Below are 24,666 nucleotides of genomic sequence, written 5' to 3' on the forward strand. Positions count from 1 at the left end.
GTTGATATCGATATCACGTTCGCTAACAACTTTACCACCCGGAACTACTAAAAACCTGTTATAATGAAGCTTTCGTTGTTCAACATCGCCGTTGTGGCCTCCATGGTCGCCAACGCTGTGACCGCCGCTTACACTAACTCTACCACTTCATCTTCTGGACCAGCTCCATCCAGTTCTCTCGCTCCATCCATCCAGGCTATTGACAACAACGGCCGGGCTGAGTACATCATCACCATCCCTGGTGCTCTTCAATTCTCTTCCTTCAGCGTTTTGTCGCTCAGCCAAAGCTTTGGTGCTTTCGACCCAAGCCTGTGTAGTGCTGACGCTGACGGACAGAGCATTCCAATCAACAACGAGTCCACTGAGACTGACATTGACTTTGATGTTAGCATTTCTGGTTACTCCGCCCAGAACTTCCACTCATACATCTTCTCTGGTGTCATTACTGAGCCAGGTTCTTACACTGCTACCTTCGCACTTACTCTTGACCCAGACAGTACCAAGAGAGCTGAGCGTGTTTACTACTTGACCGCCACCGTGTACATTGCTGCTGTTAGCTCTTCGTCTTCTGGTGCTTCCAGCTCTGTTCCATCCTCGGCCTCCGCTTCTGCCTCTTCTTCTACCGAGATCCCAGGTGTTACCGTCATTACCCAGACTGCTTCTGGTACTGTCACTCTCACCAGAACTTGTACTGAGGAGTTGTGCACTGGTGTTGAGACTATTGTCACTGGTGTCACCACCGTCACCGATGAGACCACTGTCTACACTACCTACTGCCCACTCACCACCACCCTCACTCTGGCTCCAGTTACTGTTGTCACCACTGTTTGTGAGACTGAGACTGCTTCTCCAGAGACCACCACCATCACTGTTACCTGTACTGAGGAGAAGTGCAAGGGTCAAGAGTCTACCATTGTCACTGGTCTCACCACTGTCACTGACTTGACCACTGTCTACACTACTTACTGCCCATTGACCGCTGGTGAGGTTACCAAGACCTACACCACCACCATCACCAACCCAGTTGCTAGTACTCCAGTCACTGGCTTGAAAGTCACTAAAACTGCTACCAGCGGCGGTGTCACCACTACCTACGTTACCACCTGTCAGTACTACGAGGTTACCAAGACCACTACTGTTACTGCTGGTGCTGGTGCCGCTGGTTCTACGGCTGCTGCTGGTTCAGGAACCAAGACCAAGACCACTGTTGCTACTATCACTACCACCGGTGCTGCTGGTGCTGGCTCCACTGTGGCCAAGACTGGTGCTACCACCTCCACTGGTGCTGCCACTCGGTCTTCTACTTCTGCTGCTGGCTCCGGCTCTGGAGCTACCGCCTCCAGCGTTTCGATCTTGCAAGGTGCTGCTGCCAAGGGTTACGCTTCAGCAGGCTTGTTGGGAGCTGCTTTCATTGCTGCCTTCTTCTACTAAGCGTGCTGGCAACTTTGAAGGAAGCACAAAACTTTTCGAAGTCCGTTTGTTTACAATCAATCCATAATCATCGTCTTTGCCGCTCAAAGTTACGAGATATTTGGTGCTGGTACTTCCTGGTATTCAATTCAATTTATTGACTTCATGGACTGTCCGGATTTTTTGCCGTGACAGCTAAGATTGTCATTTGTGTTTATTAGATACCTTTTCATTTCCCACTTGCATAGATACCTCTTTAGTGTCTGTATCGACTCGGGCTCGATGATTTCATTGAGCTTCTAATGATAATTAGTTACTTATAATTTGGTAATCTTGTAATCTAACCTAAGTTTTCTTCTGTCCATTTTCTAACTACTAACTACACTAGCCACATAACCTTAAAACTTCCGCCACGAAGATTAAAATTGTCAAGAAATGGATAACAACCCTTTTAGCAAGCTTGCAAAACGGTCATCCATAGCCGTGGAACAGCCACACCTACAGGGACCTTCCAGTAAGTGGTACTCATAGCTCCTTATCTAACCTTTTAGGGATTGGAGAGTCCCGCTTTGTTTCAACCAACTTTCAGCCGTCAGCTGTTCCTGAAAACACTCACTCTACTCCCCGGTCGTCATCCCATGACTCTCGATTTCCTGTGTACGGACTGGATTGGACATCAAGTGCTCAGTCTGATATAGCTAAAATTGCTGTCAGCTCGTTCCGTGAGGATTCGACAAATAGACTCAAGATCATCAAAGGTTCTCCAATATATATCGATGATGAACAAAATGGCACCAAGACAACAGACGCATATGAATTTACTTCGATGGCAGAGATTACGGTCAACTACCCCATCACCAGACTTCAATGGGATCCCTCAATGCCACTTTATCCTGATGTTACGTGTGTAGCAACAACTTCTGAATGTCTGCGGGTCTACGAGCTATTAGAGCCCGATCCTTCACAATCTTATGCTCAAAGCCCCAGAATCATTGAAAAGATGACACTCACAAACTCAAAAACCAAGAATTTCAATCAACTACCCCCACTGACATCGTTCGACTGGAACAAAACTGACTCTCGACATATAATAACAAGCTCTATAGACTCTACGTGCACGCTTTGGGACATTTCACGCGGCACAGGTGTGGCCAAAACGCAGTTGATTGCCCACGATAGTGAGGTGTTTGATGTCAAATTTCTGCACGGTAATAAGCACGTTTTCACCAGCTGTTCCAACGACGGGTCCATCAGAGTCTTCGATCTGCGATCTTTGGAGCATTCCACCATCATATACGAGCCCCAGTCCACCAGATCGTCCATAGCAAGTATTGCTACACTGAGTTCCGCTCAGGACGCAGCAATGGGTCAGCGTGTACCATTGCTTCGACTAGCAACGTCTAACTACAATGCCAACCAAATTGCCGCCATAGAAGCAGATAGCAATCGCATCTTAATACTAGATCTGCGATATCCGGAGACGCCAATCGAGATCCTGCGACACCATGTGGCACCTGTCAATAGCATAGCCTGGCATCCAAGCAAGAACTTCCTTTTAACGGGAGCAGACGATTGTCAAGTACTTATTTATGACCTCACAACCTGCGGCCAACCAGAAAACTCTGTGGCTCCATGTTTTGGCTTTTTTGATGAAATGGAGGTGAACAATGTGTGTTGGAACACCGACGGCTCATGGGTAGCTGCCAATAGTGGACGCAGAACTCAAGCGGTTGCGCTTATGTAATATACCGAATATTTATTTATTTCAATCCTGTCAGCCAGAGTCACCAAGTAACTAAAGTTGACTCTTATCCCCGCAGATTTCTTTTTCCAAGTCAATCTGCATCAGTCCTTTATATATCTACCTTCAGTCCTGTATCTGTTGTTCAAAATTGATCAATTTCTTTTCTCGCAATGTCTGTCTCGTCCAGGATTGCGTTTTGTGGATCGGTTCGACTGGTTTCGTCAAAAGCCTATGCTCAGGGATATTATCCCCCAAATAAAGGATTAGCGGATCTGGATACTTTTGCGCGCAGACACTTGGGTCCCAAGCCCCAAGATGTTGATCAGATGCTTTCTGTGGTGAAATGCTCAGACCTCGGTGAATTTATCAGCAAGGTTCTTCCGGAAAACGTTTTTGTCGGAAGACCTCTCAAGATCAAGCCTGAACAGGGATATACTGAGACCCAGATGCTGAACCGGTTGAGGGAAATCGCGTCCAAGAACAAGTTAGTCAAATCTTACATTGGAAAGGGTTACTATAACACTATCCTTCCTGCTGTGATCCAGCGGAATTTGCTTGAAAACCCTGCTTGGTACACATCCTACACTCCTTATCAGCCCGAGGTTTCGCAAGGACGGCTAGAGAGTCTTTTAAATTATCAGACCATTGTTTCGGATCTCACTGGACTTCCAGTGGCAAACTCATCTCTTCTTGATGAGGCCACTGCAGCTGCGGAAGCCATGATTTTGTCCTACAACCAATTGCGTGGAAAGAAAACCAAATACTTTGTTGATAAGAACACTCATGAGCAAACCATCGCCGTCTTGAAAACTAGAGCCTACACTTTGGGAATTGAGCTTGTCATTGATGACCTGAGTAACGTTGAACCCGTCGCAGGTGAGCTGTGTGGTATATTAGTCTCTTATCCTCAAACAGATGGTACCATCCCTTCTCCAGAAGACCTTGCCAATATCGCCGAAATTGTGCATAACAACAAAGGTTTGGTTGCAGTGGCCTCTGACCTAATGGCTTTGACTCTTCTCAAACCTCCATCTGAATTTGGTGCTGATATCGCTTTGGGATCCTCACAAAGATTTGGCGTTCCTATGGGTTTTGGAGGCCCTCATGCGGCATTTTTTGCTGTCACTGAAAAGTTGCAAAGAAAGATTCCGGGAAGACTTGTGGGTGTCACAAAAGACAGGCTCGGTAATCAGGCTCTTCGTTTGGCACTTCAGACTCGTGAGCAGCACATCAAAAGAGAAAAGGCTACTTCTAACATCTGCACTGCTCAGGCTTTACTTGCCAACATTGCGGCCAACTACGTGGTTTATCATGGTTCCGATGGTTTGAAGGCCATTGCTAGTCGGATTCACGGTCTTACACGCATTCTTGCCGACCAAATCACCAAACATTCTCCACATACCGTTCTCAATGCCACTTACTTTGATACGCTCTCTGTTCAAATTGAGGGTACTGCAGATGCATTCGTTGCCAAGGCCTTAAATGAGTATAACATCAACTTATTCAAAGTCAACGATAAACAGATCCAATTGTCTCTTGATGAGTCTGTTACCAAAGACGACTTTTCCAAGCTCGTGGAATTGTTCACTTCACAAACGACAAGTTTCGACAGCCTTCAAGGTCTTCCCGAATTCCCTCGCCAGCTCTCCAGAACGGACAGGATTCTCACCAACCCAGTCTTCAACACGCACAATTCGGAAACAGCTATGTTGCGCTATCTATACAAGCTACAGCAAAGGGATATTTCTCTTGCATCTTCCATGATCTCTCTTGGCTCCTGTACCATGAAGTTGAATGCCACAACGGAAATGATTCCAATCACGTGGGCTGAATTTGCAAATATTCATCCCTTTGTGCCTAGAGACCAGGCCAAAGGCTATTTGGAATTGATCACAGAGCTTGAAGCTGATCTAGCGGATATCACTGGGTTTGCTAAAACAACCCTTATGCCTAACTCGGGTGCACAGGGAGAGTACACTGGTCTTACCGTCATCAGAACTTATCTAGAGAGCATTGGCCAGGGCCACAGGAATGTGGTCTTGATTCCAGTCAGTGCCCACGGAACGAACCCAGCCTCCGCTGTTATGGCAGGCCTCAAGGTGGTTCCAGTCAAATGCCTAAGCAACGGGAACCTTGATATTCAGGATCTCGAAGCTAAAACCACGAAGCACGCTTCCAACCTTGCTGCTATTATGATTACGTACCCATCGACATATGGAATGTTCGAGCCTACAATTAGGGATGCTGTTCGCCTCGTCCATGCTCATGGAGGCCAGGTCTATCTTGATGGCGCAAACATGAATGCTCAAGTGGGATTGACTTCTCCGGGAGACTTGGGAGCTGACGTTTGTCATTTGAATTTGCACAAGACTTTCGCTATACCTCATGGTGGGGGTGGTCCAGGTGTGGGGCCTATTTGTGTTGCAGAGCACTTGAAGGACTTTCTTCCAAAACACCCTCTGTTTGCGTCCACCAACACTGCATCGACTGCAATTAACCCTGTTTCAGCTGCGCCATTTGGGTCTGCCTCGATTCTGCCCATTTCCTACGCTTACATAAAGATGCTTGGAGCCCAAAACCTGCCTTACGCATCTAGTTTGGCTATTCTGAACGCCAATTATATGATGTACAGACTTCGCGACCACTACAAGATCATGTTCTTGGGTGATGAGTCGGCACACCATGAAATCAAATACTGCGCGCACGAGTTTATCATTGATTTGAGACCATTCAAGGAATTTGGAATCGAGGCCATCGATGTCGCCAAGCGTCTTCAGGATTATGGCTTCCATGCTCCAACTATGTCCTTCCCTATTCCAGGAACTTTGATGATCGAGCCTACTGAGTCTGAGAACCTAGACGAGCTCAATAGATTCATCGACTCGATGATTTCAATACGTAAAGAGATCGAGGATGTCAAAAATGGTGGCAGCGCCGCTCTACTGAAAAATGCTCCTCATTCGCTTAGAGACTTGTTGGAGACCAATGAAAAAGAATGGCAAACTAGAGGATATTCAAGACAGCAAGCTGGCTTTCCACTGCCATTCTTGAAAGACTTCAAGACCTGGCCTTTCGTTGCACGTGTGGATGACACTTATGGAGACATCAATCTGATGTGCACCTGTCCTTCAGTTGAGGAGGTTGCACAACAATAAGATTCAATAAATTTTTAATAATAAATAAGGAAGATCCAAATAAATAGTTTCACAGTATCATCTGTCGACCTCACCGAAGACAAGATCCATTGTTCCAATGATGGCCACGGCATCTGGTAGTAAGTGGCCCCTTGAAATGTGATCAAAAGCAGCCAAATGAGAGAATCCTGGAGCACGAATTTTGCATCTGTATGGTCTCTCTGATCCGTCACTCACGACATACACTCCCATTTCGCCCTTCGGAGCCTCGATAACTGTATACGTCTCACCTGGAGGAACTTGGTAACCTTTAGTGAAAACCAAGAAGTGGTGAATCAAAGCTTCCATATCAGTCTTCATCAACGACTTGGCTGGAGGGGCAATTTTGAAATCTTCAACCTTCACAGGACCTGCAGGCATATCGTTGATGCATTGTTCGATGATTCTTAGCGATTGTCTAAACTCGGCCATTCTTATCAAATATCTATCGTAGCAATCTCCCCTAGTCCCAACAGGGACATCGAAATCCACATACTCATAGGCATCGTACGGCTGTGACTTTCTGATGTCGAATGGAACGCCCGATCCTCTAAGCATGACACCCGATAGACCATAATTCAATGCATCTTCTGCCGTCACTGTTCCAATGTCAACCGTTCTTTGTTTCCAGATACGATTGTCGGTAAGGAGCTCTTCTGTTTCATCAATACGGTCTCCAAATTGCGTAGCCCACATGTATATATCATCTAGTAAGCCAAATGGAAGGTCTTGCGACACCCCACCTGGTCTCACGTAGGCAGCGTGCAACCGAGCCCCCGAAACTCGCTCATAAAATTCCATCAATTTCTCTCTTTCCTCGAATCCCCACAGGAAGGGCGTCAGCGCTCCCACATCCATAGCGTGCGATAGAACGGACATGAGATGGTTCAGAATACGGGTGATTTCTCCAAACATAGTTCTAATATACTTTGCTCTGATCGGCACCTCAATATTGAGTAGTTTTTCCACAGCAAGAGAGAACACCTGCTCGTTGGTCATCATAGAGACATAGTCGAGTCTATCAAAATACGGTAATGCCTGAATGTACGTTTTCGATTCGATCAATTTTTCCGTTCCTCTGTGCAAAAGGCCAACATGTGGATCCGACCGAACAATTTCTTCACCATGTAACTCGAGAATCAATCGCAGCACTCCGTGCGCTGCAGGGTGCTGCGGTCCAAAGTTCAAGGTAAAATGTCTAATCTTGTTTTTACGAACAGGAAAGTCCGGGGAATCCTCGTTGTAAAGATTCCAAGTATCCCAGTCTTTCGATTCATTGATGAACTGTTCATAGTTACCCATTGCAGAGCTTATTTTAATATTGTAAGTTGACGCTAGCTCTGGTTCATCCGGATCACCTTCTCCTGGTCGATTGCCTCTTTTCCTAATCTGATAGAAATCGTTATCATCTGCCCTTTGGCTACCAGTTCCTCCAGTGCTTTGTCTACTATATGCAGTGACAGAGAAATTCCTTGAGCGGGCTCCTATGGAGCTCCATGCTGCAACCCTCCAACCCTGTCTGAGTCTAAAACAAAACATTGGTAGCTGCGATTCTAAAACCCCACCTTTTCGATGCTACAGTACCAATTAGCCACAATTACCCGGCCTTTGGTGAACGTGGCTAATTTTAATCCTTTGGCCCTTTTTTTTTCTCGAATCTGCAACATAAAAGCAGTGGCAAATAGATTCGCTATATTTTCTAATAAAATAATTTTCAACATGCCAAGATCATCTTCGAGAAGACCTGCTCCAGCTGCTAGATCTGCCCCATCTGGTGCCAGACCGGCATCCACTATGGCTGCGCCAGCTCCTACACACTCTTACAGCCATCCAGTGCAGACCCAACAACAACCAGGTCTGTTTTCTCAAATGGCCTCGACTGCTGCCGGTGTTGCTGTCGGTTCCGCAGTGGGTCATACTATAGGTGCAGGTATCACCGGTCTGTTTTCCGGATCATCCTCTCAACCTGCTGAGTACCAACAGCAACAAGTGCCGGCTGCTTCAGCTCAACAATACCAACAACAATCCACTCCAGCCTGTGATGCAGATGCTAGAAACTTCACTAGATGTTTGGAGGAGTCCAATGGTAACTACCAAGCTTGCGACTTTTACTTACAGCAATTGAAGGCCTGTCAGGCTGCTGCTAGACAATACTAAGCATCTCTTAGCATAAATATTCTCTATACATAGCGACATTTGGTACATATATATTTGACCATTCTATATTACATTTCTGTGAGTTCTAGAATCTCCAGTTCTCGTCGGCTGATTCAATGGCCCATGCAAACTTCTCACGCAAAGTTTTAGTGAAAAGCTTCTCGATGGGCACCTCGAATTTCTTGGAGAACATAACCGTTAGTCGAGGATCGATGTAATTAATTTTAGACGTGTTCAGTGCAACTTGAGAGTTGTCCTCCTTGTCTTTAAGCTGAAGACTAGTGTTTTTTATCCTAGTTTCGATTTTTTCTACCTGCTGTTGAAGCTTCTCCACAGTTTGAGTGGGCTTGATCTCGTACGTTCCGGTCTTGAACTCATTTTTGTACGTCTTTTCTAATTCTTTGTGCTTTTCTAATCTGCTCTTGTGATCGGCTGCCAATTCATCTTTCTTCTTTGCCTTCTCGTCTTTAGTGAGCTCTTCGTATCCCAGCTTCAACAGCTCTCGTTCATATCTCTTTTCTATCTTTTCCTTCTCTTTTTGCAACACTCGCTCGATGATTTTTTGTTCTTCCTCTTTGCTCATATCATCAATCTCCTCAAAGTATTTGAAATCCTTTTTCCTCAGCGACTTGTCTTGCTGTAGCATCATACGTTTCAGCACGATCTTGCGCCATATCATTTCTTCTATCTTTTCATTAATTTTTTGAACTCCTGCTTCATGATTCTTGCTAACCGTCCGCTGGTGATTACAGAGAATCGCAACAGTTCTATTTGCAGCGTTGAACTTGACCACTTTCTCATTCACCGTACCTTCGTTCTTAATTAGGTCGATTTGGTCTTGCATTGTCTTGGACGCATTGTACGTTCTGAAAACCTTAGCGGTCAATCCTGGCAGGTACGATTGGAAGTATTTGTTGAGCACGGAAGGATCGATTCTGTCAAACAAGTTGTCCCCAGGCTTCTTTGGGCTCTTTTTGAAAATTCTCAGATTCTTGAAAACTTGAGGATCAACTTCAACCTCTTGATAGAATCTGATGGAATCCTTACCTAAGAAGTCAAATACAACTGTGTTCGGAGGCTTAAGGAAGATGTGTTCGTACCTTAAGGAGCAGCAACCAACAGTGTCTGCTTCATCTTCGCTCTTCTCTCCACCTGCTCTGAGTGCAAACACGTCAATGAGATATGTTGCCGTAGCCAGTTGTCTATCCATCATGAGCTCCGACTTCAACTTAGCGCGGTAGTCCTTTCTAATCGCATCGATGCAGTTCTTGAGCTCTCTCGCCTTTTCGAACTTCTTGAAGTCACTCATACCTTTTAAAGAAGAATTTTGAGCAAATCGCACATACTTCACTGATCCAAGCACATTTTCTCTCCACATGGCCAACCATGCGACAGTGTTATCATGCTTTATTTCTCCCCACTGGTGGCCTTCCGGTGGCGGAGGGATTGGTGCGTCTTTACTCAGATTCAGAGTTATATCCTCCGGTTGAACGCGCTTCTTGAGTTTACCGGTCTTGGGATGCGCTCCACGACCTCTGAATAATCCCGGAGGCTCAACTCTAAAGTTTCCAACTTGTTCTTTCCGTCCGTTCAAAAGACAAAATTTGTATTTTTCTTCCATCTTTTCCTTTTCCTGTTTGATTCGTTTCTTCTCTTGTGGAGAGATGGCCTTCTTTTCCTCCTTTTGCTTTTGGAAATACTCGAACATTTGGCTGAAGTCACATTTTTCGAACTCCGTGATTTCCGCGTCTGGACACCCACCGTTTTCTTTCAGCACCTCTAGGAAATCGGCAAAGAAATTCTTCTGGAAAGTTGGATTTTTAGCATGGTCCGACTCCAATAGAGCTGCAAAAAACCCGGCCACTTCTTCAGCAGCTGGTGGGAGAGAAACAGGCTTTTTATCGTAGATCAATTTCACATGGGAAGGGAGAGGTTCGTAATCAGGAGGAAATATAACACCGTTATGTTCAAGGGTATCCCAAACAATCTCGTCGTTCAGGTCCTGTTGCTCCCACCACTTGTACTTCTCTTCTTCCTCCGCTTCATCTTCTGTCTTAACTTTGGGTGTATCTTCTTTCTTGATTTTGGGCTCCTTACTCTGCTGACTTTTTTTCCGGGGAGAAACTGAAGCGCTTGATTGTGATTCCTTCTTGACTCTGGGCCTGCTTTGTGTGGCTTTCGAGTTGGTTTTCCGCTTCTTCAGAGGTACATCTTCAGTTTCATCTTCACTAAATGATGTAGTTGGCGTCTTCACCTTTTCTGATCCCGTAGCCAGACCATCTTCTGATTCAGACAGAACTAATTCAGGCCTGTTGGTTACCCGCTTGCGTTTCACTGCATTCAAAGGCGTTTCCTCTTCTGACGAAGACATCCCAAATCCTAATAACTTTTTTTTTGGTTTGATCAAACTAAATATAAGTGTGGTGCAAAGGTGTACAGAACAGTCGCGTATCTGAAATAAAAACAAGCTATATCTTCGAGGACTCAGGATGGACCCTGTAAGGCGCGCCAAAATTCAGCGCTACTACGACTTTATTGACTCTTCTGTTGAGATTCTACGGACAGCAAACGAAAAATCTGACTCAAATTACATCAAAGAGATCGTACGCGAATTACAGTTGGTGGTACCAAAATATGGTATAAGTCTGAGCCAGTTTAAAAAACTGCTCAATGTCGTGCTAGACACCACGAACGCGAAACTCTTTAGCAATTCCGTCAAATCTCGAATTGTAAAGATTTGGCACTGCTATGAGCTGTTAGACTTTGATACATTTCTCTGCATTATCAGCTCGTTGAGGTTATCTACGTTTTCCAACGAAGGAATGACACTACACCAGAGAATTCAAACCAACATGAGCAAATGGCTTGTCTCCAACTTTTCCAATTTCAGGCTAAGTAAAGACTATTTGCGGATTCTTCCGTATTTGTTTAACATGCTACCAATCGGATACATCAGAAGCAATATAAGCATAATTATAATTTATTTGATTCAGCTGAGTTCGCAAATTGATGAGTCCTATAATGTCAAGTTCTTCCTCAATGCTTCCAGAATCATATACCTGACCGAACTTTATGAAAAAGACAGGAGCATGTTGCCTTTAGTTATGGTGATTCACAGTCATTTGCAAGGAAAGGACAATCTGCCTCTGTTTGATACCTATAGATATAAATTAGAAGAGATAGTCGAGAATGATAGGCTTCCTAAGGATGTATTCAAGGTGGACCACCAAGTGCTGGACTCTTTGGTGGACCTCAAAGTTCAATACCATCAGTTCAATCAGAACACTGATACCATGTCACCACTGATGGAAATTGAAGATTTTCAGGAGTTCTACTATAACTTACAGGACTTTTACCAAATGGTTGAGTATCTTAATTTGAGATATGGGGCATCAGCCGGTGGTCATCGATATAAGCGCAAAAAGCTTGATGAGCTTACTTTTGATCTCAATACAATGGACATCTTGACCTCCAGATCGATAGCAGATTGCTACACAATTCCTACCTATTTGCTGCATCTAGACAGCATTCGTGTACCTCGACAAATGGGATTGTTGTTATACCAGATTGATGACTTTTCGCATTACAAAGCGCAGCCTAGTTTCAAAGTAGCTGAAACTCTTGGCCATTTCGTTCAATTTTATCCAAAACTTCCCCTGTACACAGCTTTGCTGCAGCTTGATTATCAAGAGCTGAACAATTGGATGGAAGTTATTCTTGGTGAAGAAGGACAAAAGCTAAATCCTATGCATGAACCATTATTCAATGGACTGCTTCAACTCACTAGAGTTTCGCTGGTTCTTCTTCCAGCCATGGAGCACTTTTTGTTGTCATACTTGCAACCTGGGGATCCCATTATGAGTACCGTGAAATATTACGAATTTATACCCTACTTTGGTTATCGACCTTGGTTACAATTTGTACCAGTCTATGAGAAGCTCAGGCCACTCTTGCAGAATGCTACTAGTGCATCCCGTGTGCTGGAATCTATTTCTGATCTTATATCAAACTGGTGCATCGTTCAGACCCCTCATGAGGACGAAGAATTTTGGAAAACGGTCAATAATCTGATAGGGAATGTGATTAGCGATTTCACGGAAAGTTTTTGTGGGCAAGCTGAACAGTATACTGACTGTAAATTAAGCCTCGTTGGATTTTTGCGTGTGATTTACCGAATCGACTACGAGCACCTCAAATTATCAAATTTGGTTCTGCCACCGGTTGTACTTTATGACCTATACTTCTCATCGAACCCTGTTTTGGTCGACGGGGTATGTCGACATGTGAGTTTCTGCAAACGGTACTATGCAAATTTTCTTTCTACACAACAAGGGCATGGTGCAATAAATTCGGACTTGACTCATATGATGTTCAGTATGCTCAAAAACTTGCACAATTCTTACGTGATGGATTTGTGTAATATCGTTTGGAGAGACAAGGCATTCGACAAAAATGAGAAATCGACCGCCAAGGGGTTCATGCTCCCGTATGCTCTCACAACCAAAATGCTCAAACAGCGCTATCATCACTACGATTCAAGTATTGACGATAAGGAAGACTATGATTTTGATTCCATCAAAAAAGACTTTGACGTCTTCTATGCACCTGCATACTCTTCATTGATTACTGACATAATCCATCGTCTTGAAGACTTCAATGGGATAGATACTCGTCTTACAGGGCCCTTGAACGAATCCGAATTCAACCGACTTATCAGTAATTCTGAACAATGGCGCAACACGTATACTGACTACGACTATTTGAGACTGGATATATTACATGAGTTGACAAACATGGGCTTTGACGGATTGCCTGGTCTCCTTCACAGTTCGTTGAAAAGTCTTTCGATCAAGCTTAGAGCGCGAAATGAACATTAATATATTTCATAGCTACCATATCGCATAAACGTTTTTTTGGAGTTCCACTACGTTGTCTATTAATCATCTCAAGGGGAGAGAAAAAGTTTAAAGGGATCTTTAATTTATTGTCTCATGAGTGGCGGATCTATTGAGCTCAGCACTCTCACACCAGAAAATGAAGATAAGTCTTTTGAGTTCCCACGCGAATATGATAATGAATTTGGAGCGGATGAGGATTTTGAAATACCATCAACCATAGACTTCCAAGGTCACACAATTTTTCTGGGAAGCAGAGATGTAAAACGCTCGATAAGACTTAGATTACAGGTCGCGGTCATTGTGATTAGCTTCATGATCATTGGCGTGGCAGATCAATCCTTGGGATCGGTTATGGAGTACCTTTTGTCAGATTATCAAACTGATAGAACCCATATATCATATCTATTTCTTTGTCAAGCTATAGGTTATATGATCGCAAGTTTCGGAAACAACATGGTTTGCCAAATGATGGGCCTAAAAGGCCTTTATCCAGTCTCCTTGCTGATCATGGCATTAATGCCTACAGCTATATATGCAAAGCTGAGTTTCACAACGCTTGTCTCAATATCCATGATTAACGGACTTGGGTTCGGAACTCTTGATTGTGCGATGAACCTCTTTGTTGGTGGCTTGAAGTATAGCAATCAATTACTTGGTTTGATGCATGCATTCTACGGATTGGGGTGTTTTATCAGCCCCCTATTTTGCACCTATCTGATTCATCGTGGGTTTGCGTGGAACCAGTACTACCTTTTCATATTGGGTCTCATTGCAATAAATTTTGTGGGGTCGATTTTCCTTTTCAGCAGAGAAACAAAATGGAAATATAGATACCAATTACAACAAGATTGTGAGAAGGATGAGAGTGGTGAGAAGTTGGCGTTCAAGACGATTATCACAAACAAGTTTATCATATTTTTCTCCTTGTGTTTGTTTACATATCTGGGATCGGAGCTCAGCATGGGTGTGTGGCTTTTTAATTACCTTTTGAACATCCACAGTTTCACAGACAAGTCTTCGTCATATGTCACTAGTGCGTACTGGATTGCCTTCACCGCGGGCCGGTTTTTCCTCAGCTTTATCACCGGTCATCTATTTGAAGATTACGAAACCAAAGCGATGGTAATATACTGTACCCTTGTTACGATTGGAACAATTCTTTTCTGGCTGTTCAATCAGGTCTATTTATTGATGGTTTGCTCCATATGCTTTGTTGGATTCTTTGTTGGGCCTATGTTTTCTACCACTGTGGTTATAGCTATGAAAACATTACCCAAAAAGTTTTCCACTGCGGGTGTGGCCGTGATATGTGGGTTGGGAGCAATGGGGTCCACTGTCATGCCCTATCTCATGGGATTGATTGCAGACTCGACCGCAGGCGGAAAGGGTGCTGGACTAGTTTATTTCCCACTATACGAGGTTGTTCTGTTTGCTGCTGCAAACATGCTCTGGTTGGCCTTTTTTGTCAAGCACAAAAGAACACTCGACTCATACGAACGTCTTTCTTGTGACTGATATTACGCACATAGAAAGTGAAGATATCCTGCTCGATGACTTTTTGAGGTTGCTATTTGGATCGTCCTAGACAACATAATCTCTGATCTGGGCCATTAAACCATATCAAGCACCAATTTACAGAAGAGAAAAGGCATCAGCGACGATGGGTTCCTAAGGTCATGGTAGTTGTTGTAAACCTGGTCTTCCTCCATAATTGGTAGCTGCAGGTTCATATATCTATAATTTCATATACCTATAGTAATTGCCAACAAATTTGCAGCAAATAGGCAAACTTCATCGGGCAGATTAAAACAGCCGCACAAGTTGAGCGCCTGAATCCATCTTGCCAAGCCGGCTGAATTGTGAGAGTAGGATTTGTCTTTTGTCCTCCCTAATAGGTTCATTGATAATATCGTGGATGTAATTTGCAACGTCGTTTGAGAAAGAGTGCTCCCGGCACACAAGAGAAGCCCAACTCTTTTTGACAACGACAGTGGTGTTCAATTGAATGGCATTGACATCTGGTAGTGCGCGCTGGAAACTTTGCTTGATGAAATCTGGATGAGAGGCCCACGTATTGAAGAATGGTTGAGAGTACTCGCACGATTCCACGAGCTTATCTTAATGGGATTTACTCTTCTTTCGAATGTGAATCACAGAGCTGATCCAGCCCCACTGCTATTGAACGCTTCCATCTTTTTTGCTGCACATAGTACTTCTCCCTGCTGTCGTGATAAAGAAATCAAAGCTTTGCAAGATCTCTGCTGTTTTGCTGTAGAACAATATCATGGGCTGCGAGACGAGCAGAAAGTGAAATGACTCGATTTTTCAGATTCATCTGCTCGAATCACTTAGCGAACTTGTTTGATTACGTACTACTTTGAGGGACGCTGTCTGTGAGATAAAAAAATCGGCTCTCAAATCTATTAAGTCACCAAGTATTTTCCTGTCAAATCCCAGTCAAAAACTTTGTACTTAACATTGCCTATAAATCCTTACCCATTTCTCCACATCACCTCAATCTTAGTATGTTTTCCCGGAGAGTGCTGTTATCATGGCCGAAAGAAGTTAGGCACTACTCGTCTGAACCCTCTCTTCTGTCCACTCCCTTCACAGACCTGCATATCAAGCTCAAAGCCACCATGGTCGATTTTGCGGGTTATTCGATGCCTGTTCTTTACAAGGGCCAGACTCATATCGAGTCGCACAAGTGGGTCAGAGCTAATTGTGGTGTCTTTGACGTCTCTCATATGCTGCAGCATCGGATCAAAGGACCGAACACTACCTCTTTTCTGCAGAAGCTATGTCCCACTGACTTGCGCTCTCTCAAGCCATTTCATTCCACACTGAGCGTGTTGCTTAATAACAACGGTGGAGTTATTGATGATTGCATGATCACGAAGCACGACGAAGATAGCTTTTATATCGTTACTAATGCAGGCTGCAGAGCCAAGGATATTGAGTTCATCAAATCAGAGCTCAGCAACTACAATGAAGGTTCTGGTATCGAACACAACACGTTTGAAGGTGGCCTTCTTGCAATCCAAGGGCCGAAAGCTCAGGAAGTTGTGTCTAAGTTCACTTCGTCTGATCTGAGCACCTTATACTTTGGCCAGTCCAGATTCATTCCTTTAGATGGTTTCGGATCCTCGGAAAAATTCCATATTGCAAGAGGTGGCTACACTGGTGAAGATGGTTTTGAAATCTCCATCCCAGAAATAGGCGTTGCCAGAGATTTCTTCCTTGCTCTTTTGCAGAGCGACGTTGTGAAACCAATCGGCCTTGCAGCAAGAGATTCGCTGAGGCTCGAAGCAGGAATGTGTTTATACGGCCATGAACTGAACGAAGAGATTACACCTGTTGAAGCGTCTTTGAACTGGTTAGTGTCCAAGTCAAGAAGGTCGGACAGCTTCAATGGAAGCGAAAAGATATTGAGTCAGCTGGAAAACCCAAAGTCGGTTTCCTTCAAGAGAGTTGGCATCAAATCCAAAGGCCCCTCCCCTCGTCAGGGAAACAAGATTTTCGCGAGCGACAATCAGTCTAAACAAATTGGTGTGGTTTGCTCTGGATCTCCTTCCCCTACTCTTGGAGGCAACGTTGGTCAGGCATTCATCAACAAACCTTATCAGAAGACCGGAACCGAAGTTCTGATTGAAATCAGAGGCAAGCTAAGACCCGCAGTTGTGTCCAAGATGCCGTTCGTTGAGCCAAAATATTATCGGCCCTAATCTTTTTCGGTGTAGGGTGTTGATTCCGCGACACGAAAATATTGAGACGCGTTGATTTGAAAATATATCCTCAAACTATGCATATCAAGAGAGTAAGTAGATGACTATAACGGTGCTAACGTGAAGATCGTAATACAGGGTTTCAAAACCTACAAGAATATGACCATCATAGACTCGTTTTCTCCCAAGCACAATGTAGTGGTTGGGCGTAACGGGTCAGGAAAGTCGAATTTCTTCGCCGCCATCAGATTTGTTCTATCGGACGCATATACCAATATGACAAGAGAGGAGCGCCAATCACTGATTCACGAAGGTTCCGGTACTGTTATGTCCGCTTATGTGGAGATTGTTTTTGATAACACAGATCGCAGGTTTCCTATCGACAAGGACGAGGTCGTGATCAGAAGAACAATTGGTATGAAGAAAGATGATTACTCGCTAGACTCCAAACTTGCTACCAAGTCTGATATTACGAACCTCCTCGAAAGTGCTGGTTTTTCAAAATCTAATCCATATTATATCGTTCCCCAAGGTCGGATCACTTCTTTAACTAATGCCAAAGACTCTGAAAGGTTGCAGCTTCTGAAAGAAGTTGCTGGAGCTCGCGTTTTTGAAACGAAACTGAAAGACTCGCTCAAAGAGATGACAAACACCAATAAGAAAAGAGAGCAAATTGAGGAGATGTTGAGGTACATTGAGGGTCGTTTGGAAGATCTCGACCTGGAAAAAAATGATCTCAAGGAATTTGAGAAGCTCAATAATAAGAAAAAATCTCTCGAGTATAATCTTTATGATAGAGAGTTGACGAATCTAAATGACCAGATTGAATCTCTGGAGTCAGATTATGCAGCTGCTATTCAGGACACCTCTTCCTTGGTTGAAAAACTAGCTGAGAGGGAGAAACAGGCACAAAGCATTGAGGCTCAACTCGCAGAGCTTACGGCAGATTTGAAACTTGTTGATGTTGACATTTCTGAGAATGATGCCGAAATTAGAGACGTGCTAACCAGTATAGGAGACACGAGTGCTCGATTGAAAGAAGCAGAGGCAGACACTGGTTTTTCAGGAGCTGATATTGCTTCTCAGCTGGAGGAACTGAATGCTCTAATATCTCAGAAGGAAGTAGAGCTTGGCAAGTGTCAGCCTGCTCTTAAACAGGCTTTGACGAAAGAGCGCGCTATCAAAGGCAAGCTGGATGAGATGAAGCAACAGCAGCGCTCCCTTCTTTCCAAAAAGGGCCGTTTTTCACAGTTTAAGAGCAAGTTGGAACGAGATGAATGGCTCAAATCAGAAATCATTAATTTGACAAAATCCCTTGAATCCAAAAAGGGGGACCTTGCTGTCTACTTGAAAAATAAGGAAGAAATAGAGTCCTTGGCGGGGAACCTTGCCTCTGAGTTGAGCATTGCTAAAAGTGCTGACTCCCTAGATGCTGAAATGGATTCTCTTGACAAAGAGCTGGCGCAATTGAAGCTCGAATACAATCAACTCATTGACGACAGGAAACAACTTTGGAGAGAAGAAAGCAAGCTTAATAGTGTTATCCAGACATACGAAACTGAAAAAGCCAGAGCGCAGCAAGGAGTCAGTGAAACGATGGATCGTTCAATGGCTTTGGGACTCGAAGGGGTCCAACGGATAGCTAAAGATCTTGGTTTGAACGGGGTGTATGGGACCTTGGGAGAACTCATAAATGTCAGCGAAAAATACAAAACTGCGGTCGAAGTCATTGGTGGAAATTCTTTGTTTCATATTGTTGTTGATACCGATAGAACTGCGACGCTTATCATGGAGGAGCTGATTAGACAAAAAGCAGGGCGAGTGACTTTCATGCCTCTCAATAGGTTGAATCCTAAAACCCCGTCTTATCCAGATACATCAGAATGCGTTCCGCTTATTAAGAAGATTGCATTTGACGAATACTTGGAGCCTGCTGTGAAGCAAGTTTTCGGCAAGACAGTTGTCTGCATCAATCTGGAGAAAGGCGCTGAAATCTCACAGGCTTACAAACTCAACACCATTACTTTAGACGGCGATAGATGTGACCGTAAGGGTGTGCTCACAGGAGGATTCCGAGACCAAACTCGTTCAAGGGTCGACTGTCTTAAGAACTTGACCAAATGGAAATCTGAGATTTTCAGTGCCCGACAGAAGCTTGAACAAGTCAAAAAGCAGATTGCTGACAAAGATGCTCGTGTCACCAACGCAAGCGAAGAATTAGCAAATAAGCGCAGAGAATTGGATGCCATGTTCACAAAAAAGGAGTCTTACTTGTCCGCCAAATCAAAACTTTCAAATGAAAAAAGCAGATATGACCAGGAGCTTGGTTCTCTGGAAGGCCGCATTGAGTCACTACAAACCTCGATAAAGCTTTCGGAGCAACAGATCAGTGAATACCAGAATGAACTAGAATCTGAGTTTAAAGAATCCAATCTGAGCGACACCGAGTTGCAGCAGCTGAAAGAGCTCGAAGAAAATATTTCGATTGCTGAGCAAGAATACACTCAGGTCAGTGAACAGCTCAACGAGCTGGAGTTGCGGGCCTCGTCGCTCATATCCGAGTTAAATGGTAGTTTATACCCTCGGTTGAGGCAGTTGAGTCTGCGGACGTCCAAGTCTCAGGAAAATGATGACATCAAGGTCAAAGAACTTGAAAGCAAACTGCAGAGATTGGAGGAAACCAAAGAGAAGTTGGAGTCGTCGAATTCTGAGTTGCTCAGCAAGTCGAAGGAATTGAAGAAACAGCTTAAGAGCCTGGAGGACCAGCTTCAAAAACTCAATGAGTCACAAAGGAATCTCTTGCGGCGACTAGAAAACTATGGCAAGAGCTCTGAAAAATCATTGAGCAGAAAGGTGTTGCTGGGTAACAGGCGCGACGAGATTAGCCGGAAAATCAGGGATTTGGGTGTCTTGCCAGAAGAGGCGTTTACTGCTTACAAAGATATAAGCTCAGGTGAAGTTTTGAATTTATTGAATGAGGTCACTGAGAGTTTGAAGCAGTACAGTCATGTCAATAAAAAGGCCCTAGAACAGTTCCTTAATTTTGCCAAACAGCGTGACTCGCTGGTTGCTCGGAAAAATGAGCTTGATGATGCTAAAGAGTCCATTGAAGACCTTATTTCGGTTCTTGAGCGCAGAAAGGATGATGCCATCATCAGAACATTTAAAGAAGTGAGCATCGGCTTCACCGAGGTGTTTGAGAAGCTAGTTCCAGCAGGAACCGGTAAGCTGATCATCCAGAAAAGGAGTGAAAAGGTTGGTAAAGGCAAGAGGGGTATCGAACAAGACTCTGATGATGAAGAGGACGCTGAATTGGTGGATCAATACGTCGGTATTTCGATTTCAGTCTCTTTCAATTCAAGGGAGGATGAACAGCAAAGAATCGAACAGCTTTCTGGCGGACAGAAATCGCTCTGTGCAATTGCTCTCATCCTGGCAATTCAGAAATGTGACCCGGCTCCATTTTACCTGTTTGATGAGATTGATGCAAACTTGGATGCCCAATACAGAACTTCTGTCTCGCAGATCATTCACGAGCTTTCCCGTAACGCACAATTCATATGCACTACGTTCCGTCCAGAAATGCTCAAAGTTTGTGACAAGTACTTTGGAGTGATGTTCAACAACAAAGTGAGTACAGTTAGTGAAATCGATCAGGCCGACGCGCTTGGATTTGTTGAGGGTCAACAACGTCGCTAGTTTTCTATATGGCTTGCCTAAATTAATTTAGCTATTTTCGAGCATCTTTCATTAGATCCAAAAATCCATGGTTTTTCTTCTTGCCCTTAGCCTTGGAAACAATGTTACTTGCCATCTTCGCATCAAGGTATCTTTGGGATCCCACAGTTTCCGAGTCCGAACTATCGTCCTGCGAGTCGTCCGAATCATCCTCGGAGTCAGAAGACTCAGTCTCGGAATCGGATTCAGACTTCTCCTGCCTGAAAGCAGAAATTGCCCGGACACCCTGGCTGAATTCCCTGACATCAGGGAGACCACGTTCCATCAATTGAGACAGTTTTGGAAGCGAAGAAATCGAGCTTTCAGATTGAGAGGCATGTGGTGGCTGTGTCTGGGACTGCGAAAGCAGTTGAGGAACCACACGGCCCTCTTGTGTGCTTGGAGGTGGAGACGAGATTTGGCTTTCATTCAACGTGGAATTATTGCGCGAGGAAAGAACAGAGGTGTTGCTGAGTAGGCCCTTTGGTGCATTCACCACTCTAGGTCTTTTCATTGTCTCCTGTTCATCCTCTAACTCGTCATCATCGTTGTCATCATTGTCATCGTCGCTAGAATCCGACTCACTTTCTGCCGGTTGTGATACAAGCGGCTGGGAGTTTGAAGCCACCGGTGGCTTTCCTGCTTTCTCAGCTATACCGTTAGATTGTACTTGATGAGCAGGAGCATCGTTACTTTTTGTTTTTCCTTTCATTCCATCTTTTAGCAGGCCAATCACTTCTGCTCGGGTGTAGTTTGTGCCAGGCTTCTGTGCATCACTAGAATGATTTTTTGCAGAATCATTCTCTCTGGTATCAGCAGCAGTCTTGCTTTCTGCATTCTGTGAAGTAGGTTCGGTGGCAGCAGTTTTGTTCGTATTTGTGTCCTTTGTTTCACTACTCTCTGCTGCGGCCGCTTCGACTTTTTTTGCTTTAGACTTGCGGGCTGGCTTTTTCTTTTCCTCTGGCTTTGCGGTCTCCTCTCCATTTTGGGATTCGTCTTCTTTTGCCTCAGCCTTCTTGACGCGATTCTTGCTGCCAACAGGACGGCCTCTGCGAGGCTTGGCGACAGGCGTCTCCTCAGCTGGTGGATGCTGATTTGCGTCCTCTTTGGAACCATTTTTCTGCTCGTTCTGTTCCTTTGTTTCCTTTTGCTTCTTGCCTCTAGCCTTTGGGGTTGTGGACTCCTTGTTGGTGTCCTTTTGCTGCGTCTTTTTCCCGAAATCTGCATCCGGACCCTTGACGGAGTCATTCAGCTTCTTCGTGACTTGAGATGGTTTCATAGGCTTGGTCTCCTTAAATGATGGATTTGAGACGACATTGGCAGGTGTAGGAGTCTGAGCAGGGATGGAAGAAAAGGAAGAGTTTGAAGTGTCGTTCAACTGCACTGGAGATTTCCGCTGCACTGAGGAAATTCGGTTCATCACATCAGCTTTAGTTGGCACACTCGGCCTCTTTCTTACAGCAGAGGTATCCTGATTAGAATCGCTTTGATAGTGATCGCTGTCAGTTAGTACGTCATTTATTTGCAAATCGCGTTCTTCGTCTTTCTCGTTTTCATCCAGAGCTTTTGACAGATCGGGCTGGAATTGGGACGTCAGCATTCCAGACGTTATTCTTGTCGGAGACCCAGGCGCATTCACCGGACTTGCATTTCGCGGGCTAAGATTCTTCTTTGGCTCAATGATTACAGTAGCGTCCTGATGGCCATCATTGGGAGCTGGAAGCGACAAATTGGATTGATGGGATGCTTCGTCAGCTTCTAACAAAGGAGGTTGTCGAGCCTCGTGCCAAACACGTTGGTTACGAGAGGATCTTGTTTTCTTGACGATCTGATTCAAATCGTTGTGAAGGTGGCGCTTTCCTCTGGAATCGGTCTCCTCTTCCCCAGTAAATTCATTTTCCACGAGAACACGCAAAATATTGTCCGTATCAAAAATCATTGAAACTGAGTATTCCGGGTCCAGGTCACACTCATTGCTATCCTGAATTTGATGAATGATGATGGGCTCTTGTTCAGGATACAGCCTCAAGAATCTCTCTTGAATCTCAACACAAACATCCTGAAGCGTGCTTGAACTTTTCGTAATGTGAAGGAATTTTTTGATACCATCGGACGTGCCCACGATATGCGGAGACGGGCCATAACTTGGCCGCTGGGAATTGAAACTCGAAATCCCGTTAACAAGTGGCGTACTTGAGCCATTGAGCGTGAAGTTTGGGTAGTAAGAATTATTAGGCTGGGATTGGGAACCGGGGTAAATCTGCGATTGCATTTGCATCACACTCATATCCACATTATTTCCAGTTCCATTGTAAGCGAGTGGTTTGTTTGCTTTCGCAGCGCTCGGCGGAACAATGTGAACTTGCAACTTTATCATCTTCTGATCTCCAAAAAGTCTGAGATTCCCTGCCTCCTAAGTAGAGTCACGTCTTACTTTTACAGTTAGTGTTATTATGCTTATACTTCAAAAAGTTCACAAAATATTTTTTTCATATCACTGTCATCAAAACTCCGTGTTTTTTGCGCGAATCTTATTAGCTTCAATCTCATCATGAATCCTGTCAAGAATATCAGAATTCTCGGTCTCGCACGCTAGGGTCCCAAGATTGCCATTATCAAAATCCAGTCCATCTCCAGATTTTTGACTATCCAACAAAGAATTATAGCCCCACACAGATATAGTCCCATCCTTGCATCCACTGTAGTACTTGATCGAGCTCTCTTTAGCATATACGATGCTTGTTGTCCTTCTGTTCAAAGTACTCCCATTCTTATTTAGTCTGGCAACAAGTTTGCCGTCCTCAAGTCGGTAAATCAGGATTTCACCGTTCTCTGACGGGAACCATAAGTACTGTAGCTCTGTTTCGCTCAGAGGACTTAAAGCCATGCTGATGTGTTGTGTGGATTTGTTTCTGACCAGGGGGCCAAAATTGATCTGCTTGTTCAGAGGCTTTTCTGCACTGGTCATATCCCAAACACATATTTTATCATCATGTCCAAGGGTAATAAGTTCCGCCCCATCATCCGTAAAAAGCAACGAGTTTATTCCACCATTGTGCGCTTTTGGAGTACTTTCGTGTAGCAGTAACTGTCTGGTATTGGTTTTATAGTTAGTGGTCGTTAGGTTATAGTCCATTTTGAAAACACAACCATCGGCACGTCGTATATCCCACCCTATACAATAACCATCTTGGCTGCCACCAACCACAAGGTTAGGGTTTGCGGGTGACCACCGACAACTCAACATATATCCAAACCCTCCTTGAAGTTTTCCTCCACCTCCTAGTGTATGAGCATCTGCTAGGGTCCTCAAATCCAGCAGCCTGAGACCTCCGACTCCCCCATCCGCGCAAACAGCTACCAAAGAATTGCGCCCATGGTCTTCAAAATCAAAATGGAGCACTCTGGAACCAAGATTGAAGGAATGAACATGCTGCATTTCATTCGCATCCCAAACACTTAATGTATGATCGAAGGAGGACGACAGCCATAACCCGTTATCGGACCACCATTTAATATGAGTAATACCAAATTTATGCACAGACTTAGAGGGAAGAATATAAATAGGTTCCAACTCTTCTACTTCAACCTGCTGCTTAAGATCCCACAGCTTGACAGAAGATTCACCTCCTCCGGAAAATAAATATCGGTTGTACAAAGGGTCTAAGGATAAGGTATTGACAGAGGCTTGGTGAGGTTTCATCGGGAAATGACCTTTCATCGCATCCAAGTTGTCCAATCTTGAGTATTTGTATTCATTGTAAACTTTGAGGACATCTAACGGAGAGTGGTTGAATTTGGTTATCGCATGCTCGAAGAGTAACTGATGCATTATTTATACT

At 44.3% G+C, this 24,666-nt stretch overlaps 12 protein-coding genes across 12 annotated transcripts; 8 read left to right on the forward strand and 4 right to left on the reverse strand.

Moving 5' to 3' along the window:
- Positions 1–63: 63 nt before the first annotated feature.
- On the forward strand, positions 64–1,431 carry HPODL_01294 (putative secreted protein; the record flags this gene model as incomplete). Its single annotated transcript, XM_014077800.1, has 1 exon — positions 64–1,431. The coding sequence occupies one exon, from the start codon at positions 64–66 to the stop codon at positions 1,429–1,431; it is 1,368 nt and encodes a 455-aa protein (XP_013933275.1).
- A 414-nt stretch (positions 1,432–1,845) lies between these two features.
- Positions 1,846–3,154, forward strand: HPODL_01295 (WD repeat-containing protein; the record flags this gene model as incomplete). The annotated part of the gene is made up of 2 exons (XM_014077801.1): positions 1,846–1,924; positions 1,962–3,154. The coding sequence occupies 2 exons, from the start codon at positions 1,846–1,848 to the stop codon at positions 3,152–3,154; spliced, it is 1,272 nt and encodes a 423-aa protein (XP_013933276.1).
- A 170-nt stretch (positions 3,155–3,324) lies between these two features.
- Positions 3,325–6,309, forward strand: HPODL_01296 (Glycine dehydrogenase [decarboxylating], mitochondrial; the record flags this gene model as incomplete). The annotated part of the gene is made up of 1 exon (XM_014077802.1): positions 3,325–6,309. One exon carries the CDS (start codon positions 3,325–3,327, stop codon positions 6,307–6,309), a length of 2,985 nt encoding a protein of 994 aa, XP_013933277.1.
- Positions 6,310–6,366: 57 nt separating this feature from the next.
- On the reverse strand, positions 6,367–7,629 carry HPODL_01297 (NADH-ubiquinone oxidoreductase subunit, mitochondrial; the record flags this gene model as incomplete). Its single annotated transcript, XM_014077803.1, has 1 exon — positions 6,367–7,629. One exon carries the CDS (start codon positions 7,627–7,629, stop codon positions 6,367–6,369), a length of 1,263 nt encoding a protein of 420 aa, XP_013933278.1.
- Positions 7,630–8,046: 417 nt separating this feature from the next.
- On the forward strand, positions 8,047–8,484 carry HPODL_01298 (MFS transporter, sugar porter (SP) family; the record flags this gene model as incomplete). The annotated part of the gene is made up of 1 exon (XM_014077804.1): positions 8,047–8,484. The coding sequence occupies one exon, from the start codon at positions 8,047–8,049 to the stop codon at positions 8,482–8,484; it is 438 nt and encodes a 145-aa protein (XP_013933279.1).
- An 85-nt stretch (positions 8,485–8,569) lies between these two features.
- HPODL_01299 (DNA topoisomerase 1) lies at positions 8,570–10,855 on the reverse strand (the record flags this gene model as incomplete). Its single annotated transcript, XM_014077805.1, has 1 exon — positions 8,570–10,855. The coding sequence occupies one exon, from the start codon at positions 10,853–10,855 to the stop codon at positions 8,570–8,572; it is 2,286 nt and encodes a 761-aa protein (XP_013933280.1).
- Positions 10,856–10,973: 118 nt separating this feature from the next.
- Positions 10,974–13,361, forward strand: HPODL_01300 (uncharacterized protein; the record flags this gene model as incomplete). The annotated part of the gene is made up of 1 exon (XM_014077806.1): positions 10,974–13,361. One exon carries the CDS (start codon positions 10,974–10,976, stop codon positions 13,359–13,361), a length of 2,388 nt encoding a protein of 795 aa, XP_013933281.1.
- Positions 13,362–13,475: 114 nt separating this feature from the next.
- On the forward strand, positions 13,476–14,897 carry HPODL_01301 (uncharacterized protein; the record flags this gene model as incomplete). Its single annotated transcript, XM_014077807.1, has 1 exon — positions 13,476–14,897. The coding sequence occupies one exon, from the start codon at positions 13,476–13,478 to the stop codon at positions 14,895–14,897; it is 1,422 nt and encodes a 473-aa protein (XP_013933282.1).
- Positions 14,898–15,907: 1,010 nt separating this feature from the next.
- On the forward strand, positions 15,908–17,107 carry HPODL_01302 (Aminomethyltransferase, mitochondrial; the record flags this gene model as incomplete). Its single annotated transcript, XM_014077808.1, has 1 exon — positions 15,908–17,107. The coding sequence occupies one exon, from the start codon at positions 15,908–15,910 to the stop codon at positions 17,105–17,107; it is 1,200 nt and encodes a 399-aa protein (XP_013933283.1).
- A 159-nt stretch (positions 17,108–17,266) lies between these two features.
- On the forward strand, positions 17,267–20,806 carry HPODL_01303 (Structural maintenance of chromosomes protein 3; the record flags this gene model as incomplete). Its single annotated transcript, XM_014077809.1, has 1 exon — positions 17,267–20,806. The coding sequence occupies one exon, from the start codon at positions 17,267–17,269 to the stop codon at positions 20,804–20,806; it is 3,540 nt and encodes a 1,179-aa protein (XP_013933284.1).
- Positions 20,807–20,837: 31 nt separating this feature from the next.
- On the reverse strand, positions 20,838–23,201 carry HPODL_01304 (uncharacterized protein; the record flags this gene model as incomplete). The annotated part of the gene is made up of 1 exon (XM_014077810.1): positions 20,838–23,201. The coding sequence occupies one exon, from the start codon at positions 23,199–23,201 to the stop codon at positions 20,838–20,840; it is 2,364 nt and encodes a 787-aa protein (XP_013933285.1).
- Positions 23,202–23,327: 126 nt separating this feature from the next.
- On the reverse strand, positions 23,328–24,656 carry HPODL_01305 (DNA excision repair protein ERCC-8; the record flags this gene model as incomplete). Its single annotated transcript, XM_014077811.1, has 1 exon — positions 23,328–24,656. One exon carries the CDS (start codon positions 24,654–24,656, stop codon positions 23,328–23,330), a length of 1,329 nt encoding a protein of 442 aa, XP_013933286.1.
- Between the last annotated feature and the right edge of the window lie 10 nt (positions 24,657–24,666).

This window comes from Ogataea parapolymorpha, chromosome VI (genome assembly GCF_000187245.1).
Source record: "Ogataea parapolymorpha DL-1 chromosome VI, whole genome shotgun sequence".
Classification (NCBI taxonomy): domain Eukaryota; kingdom Fungi; phylum Ascomycota; class Pichiomycetes; order Pichiales; family Pichiaceae; genus Ogataea; species Ogataea parapolymorpha.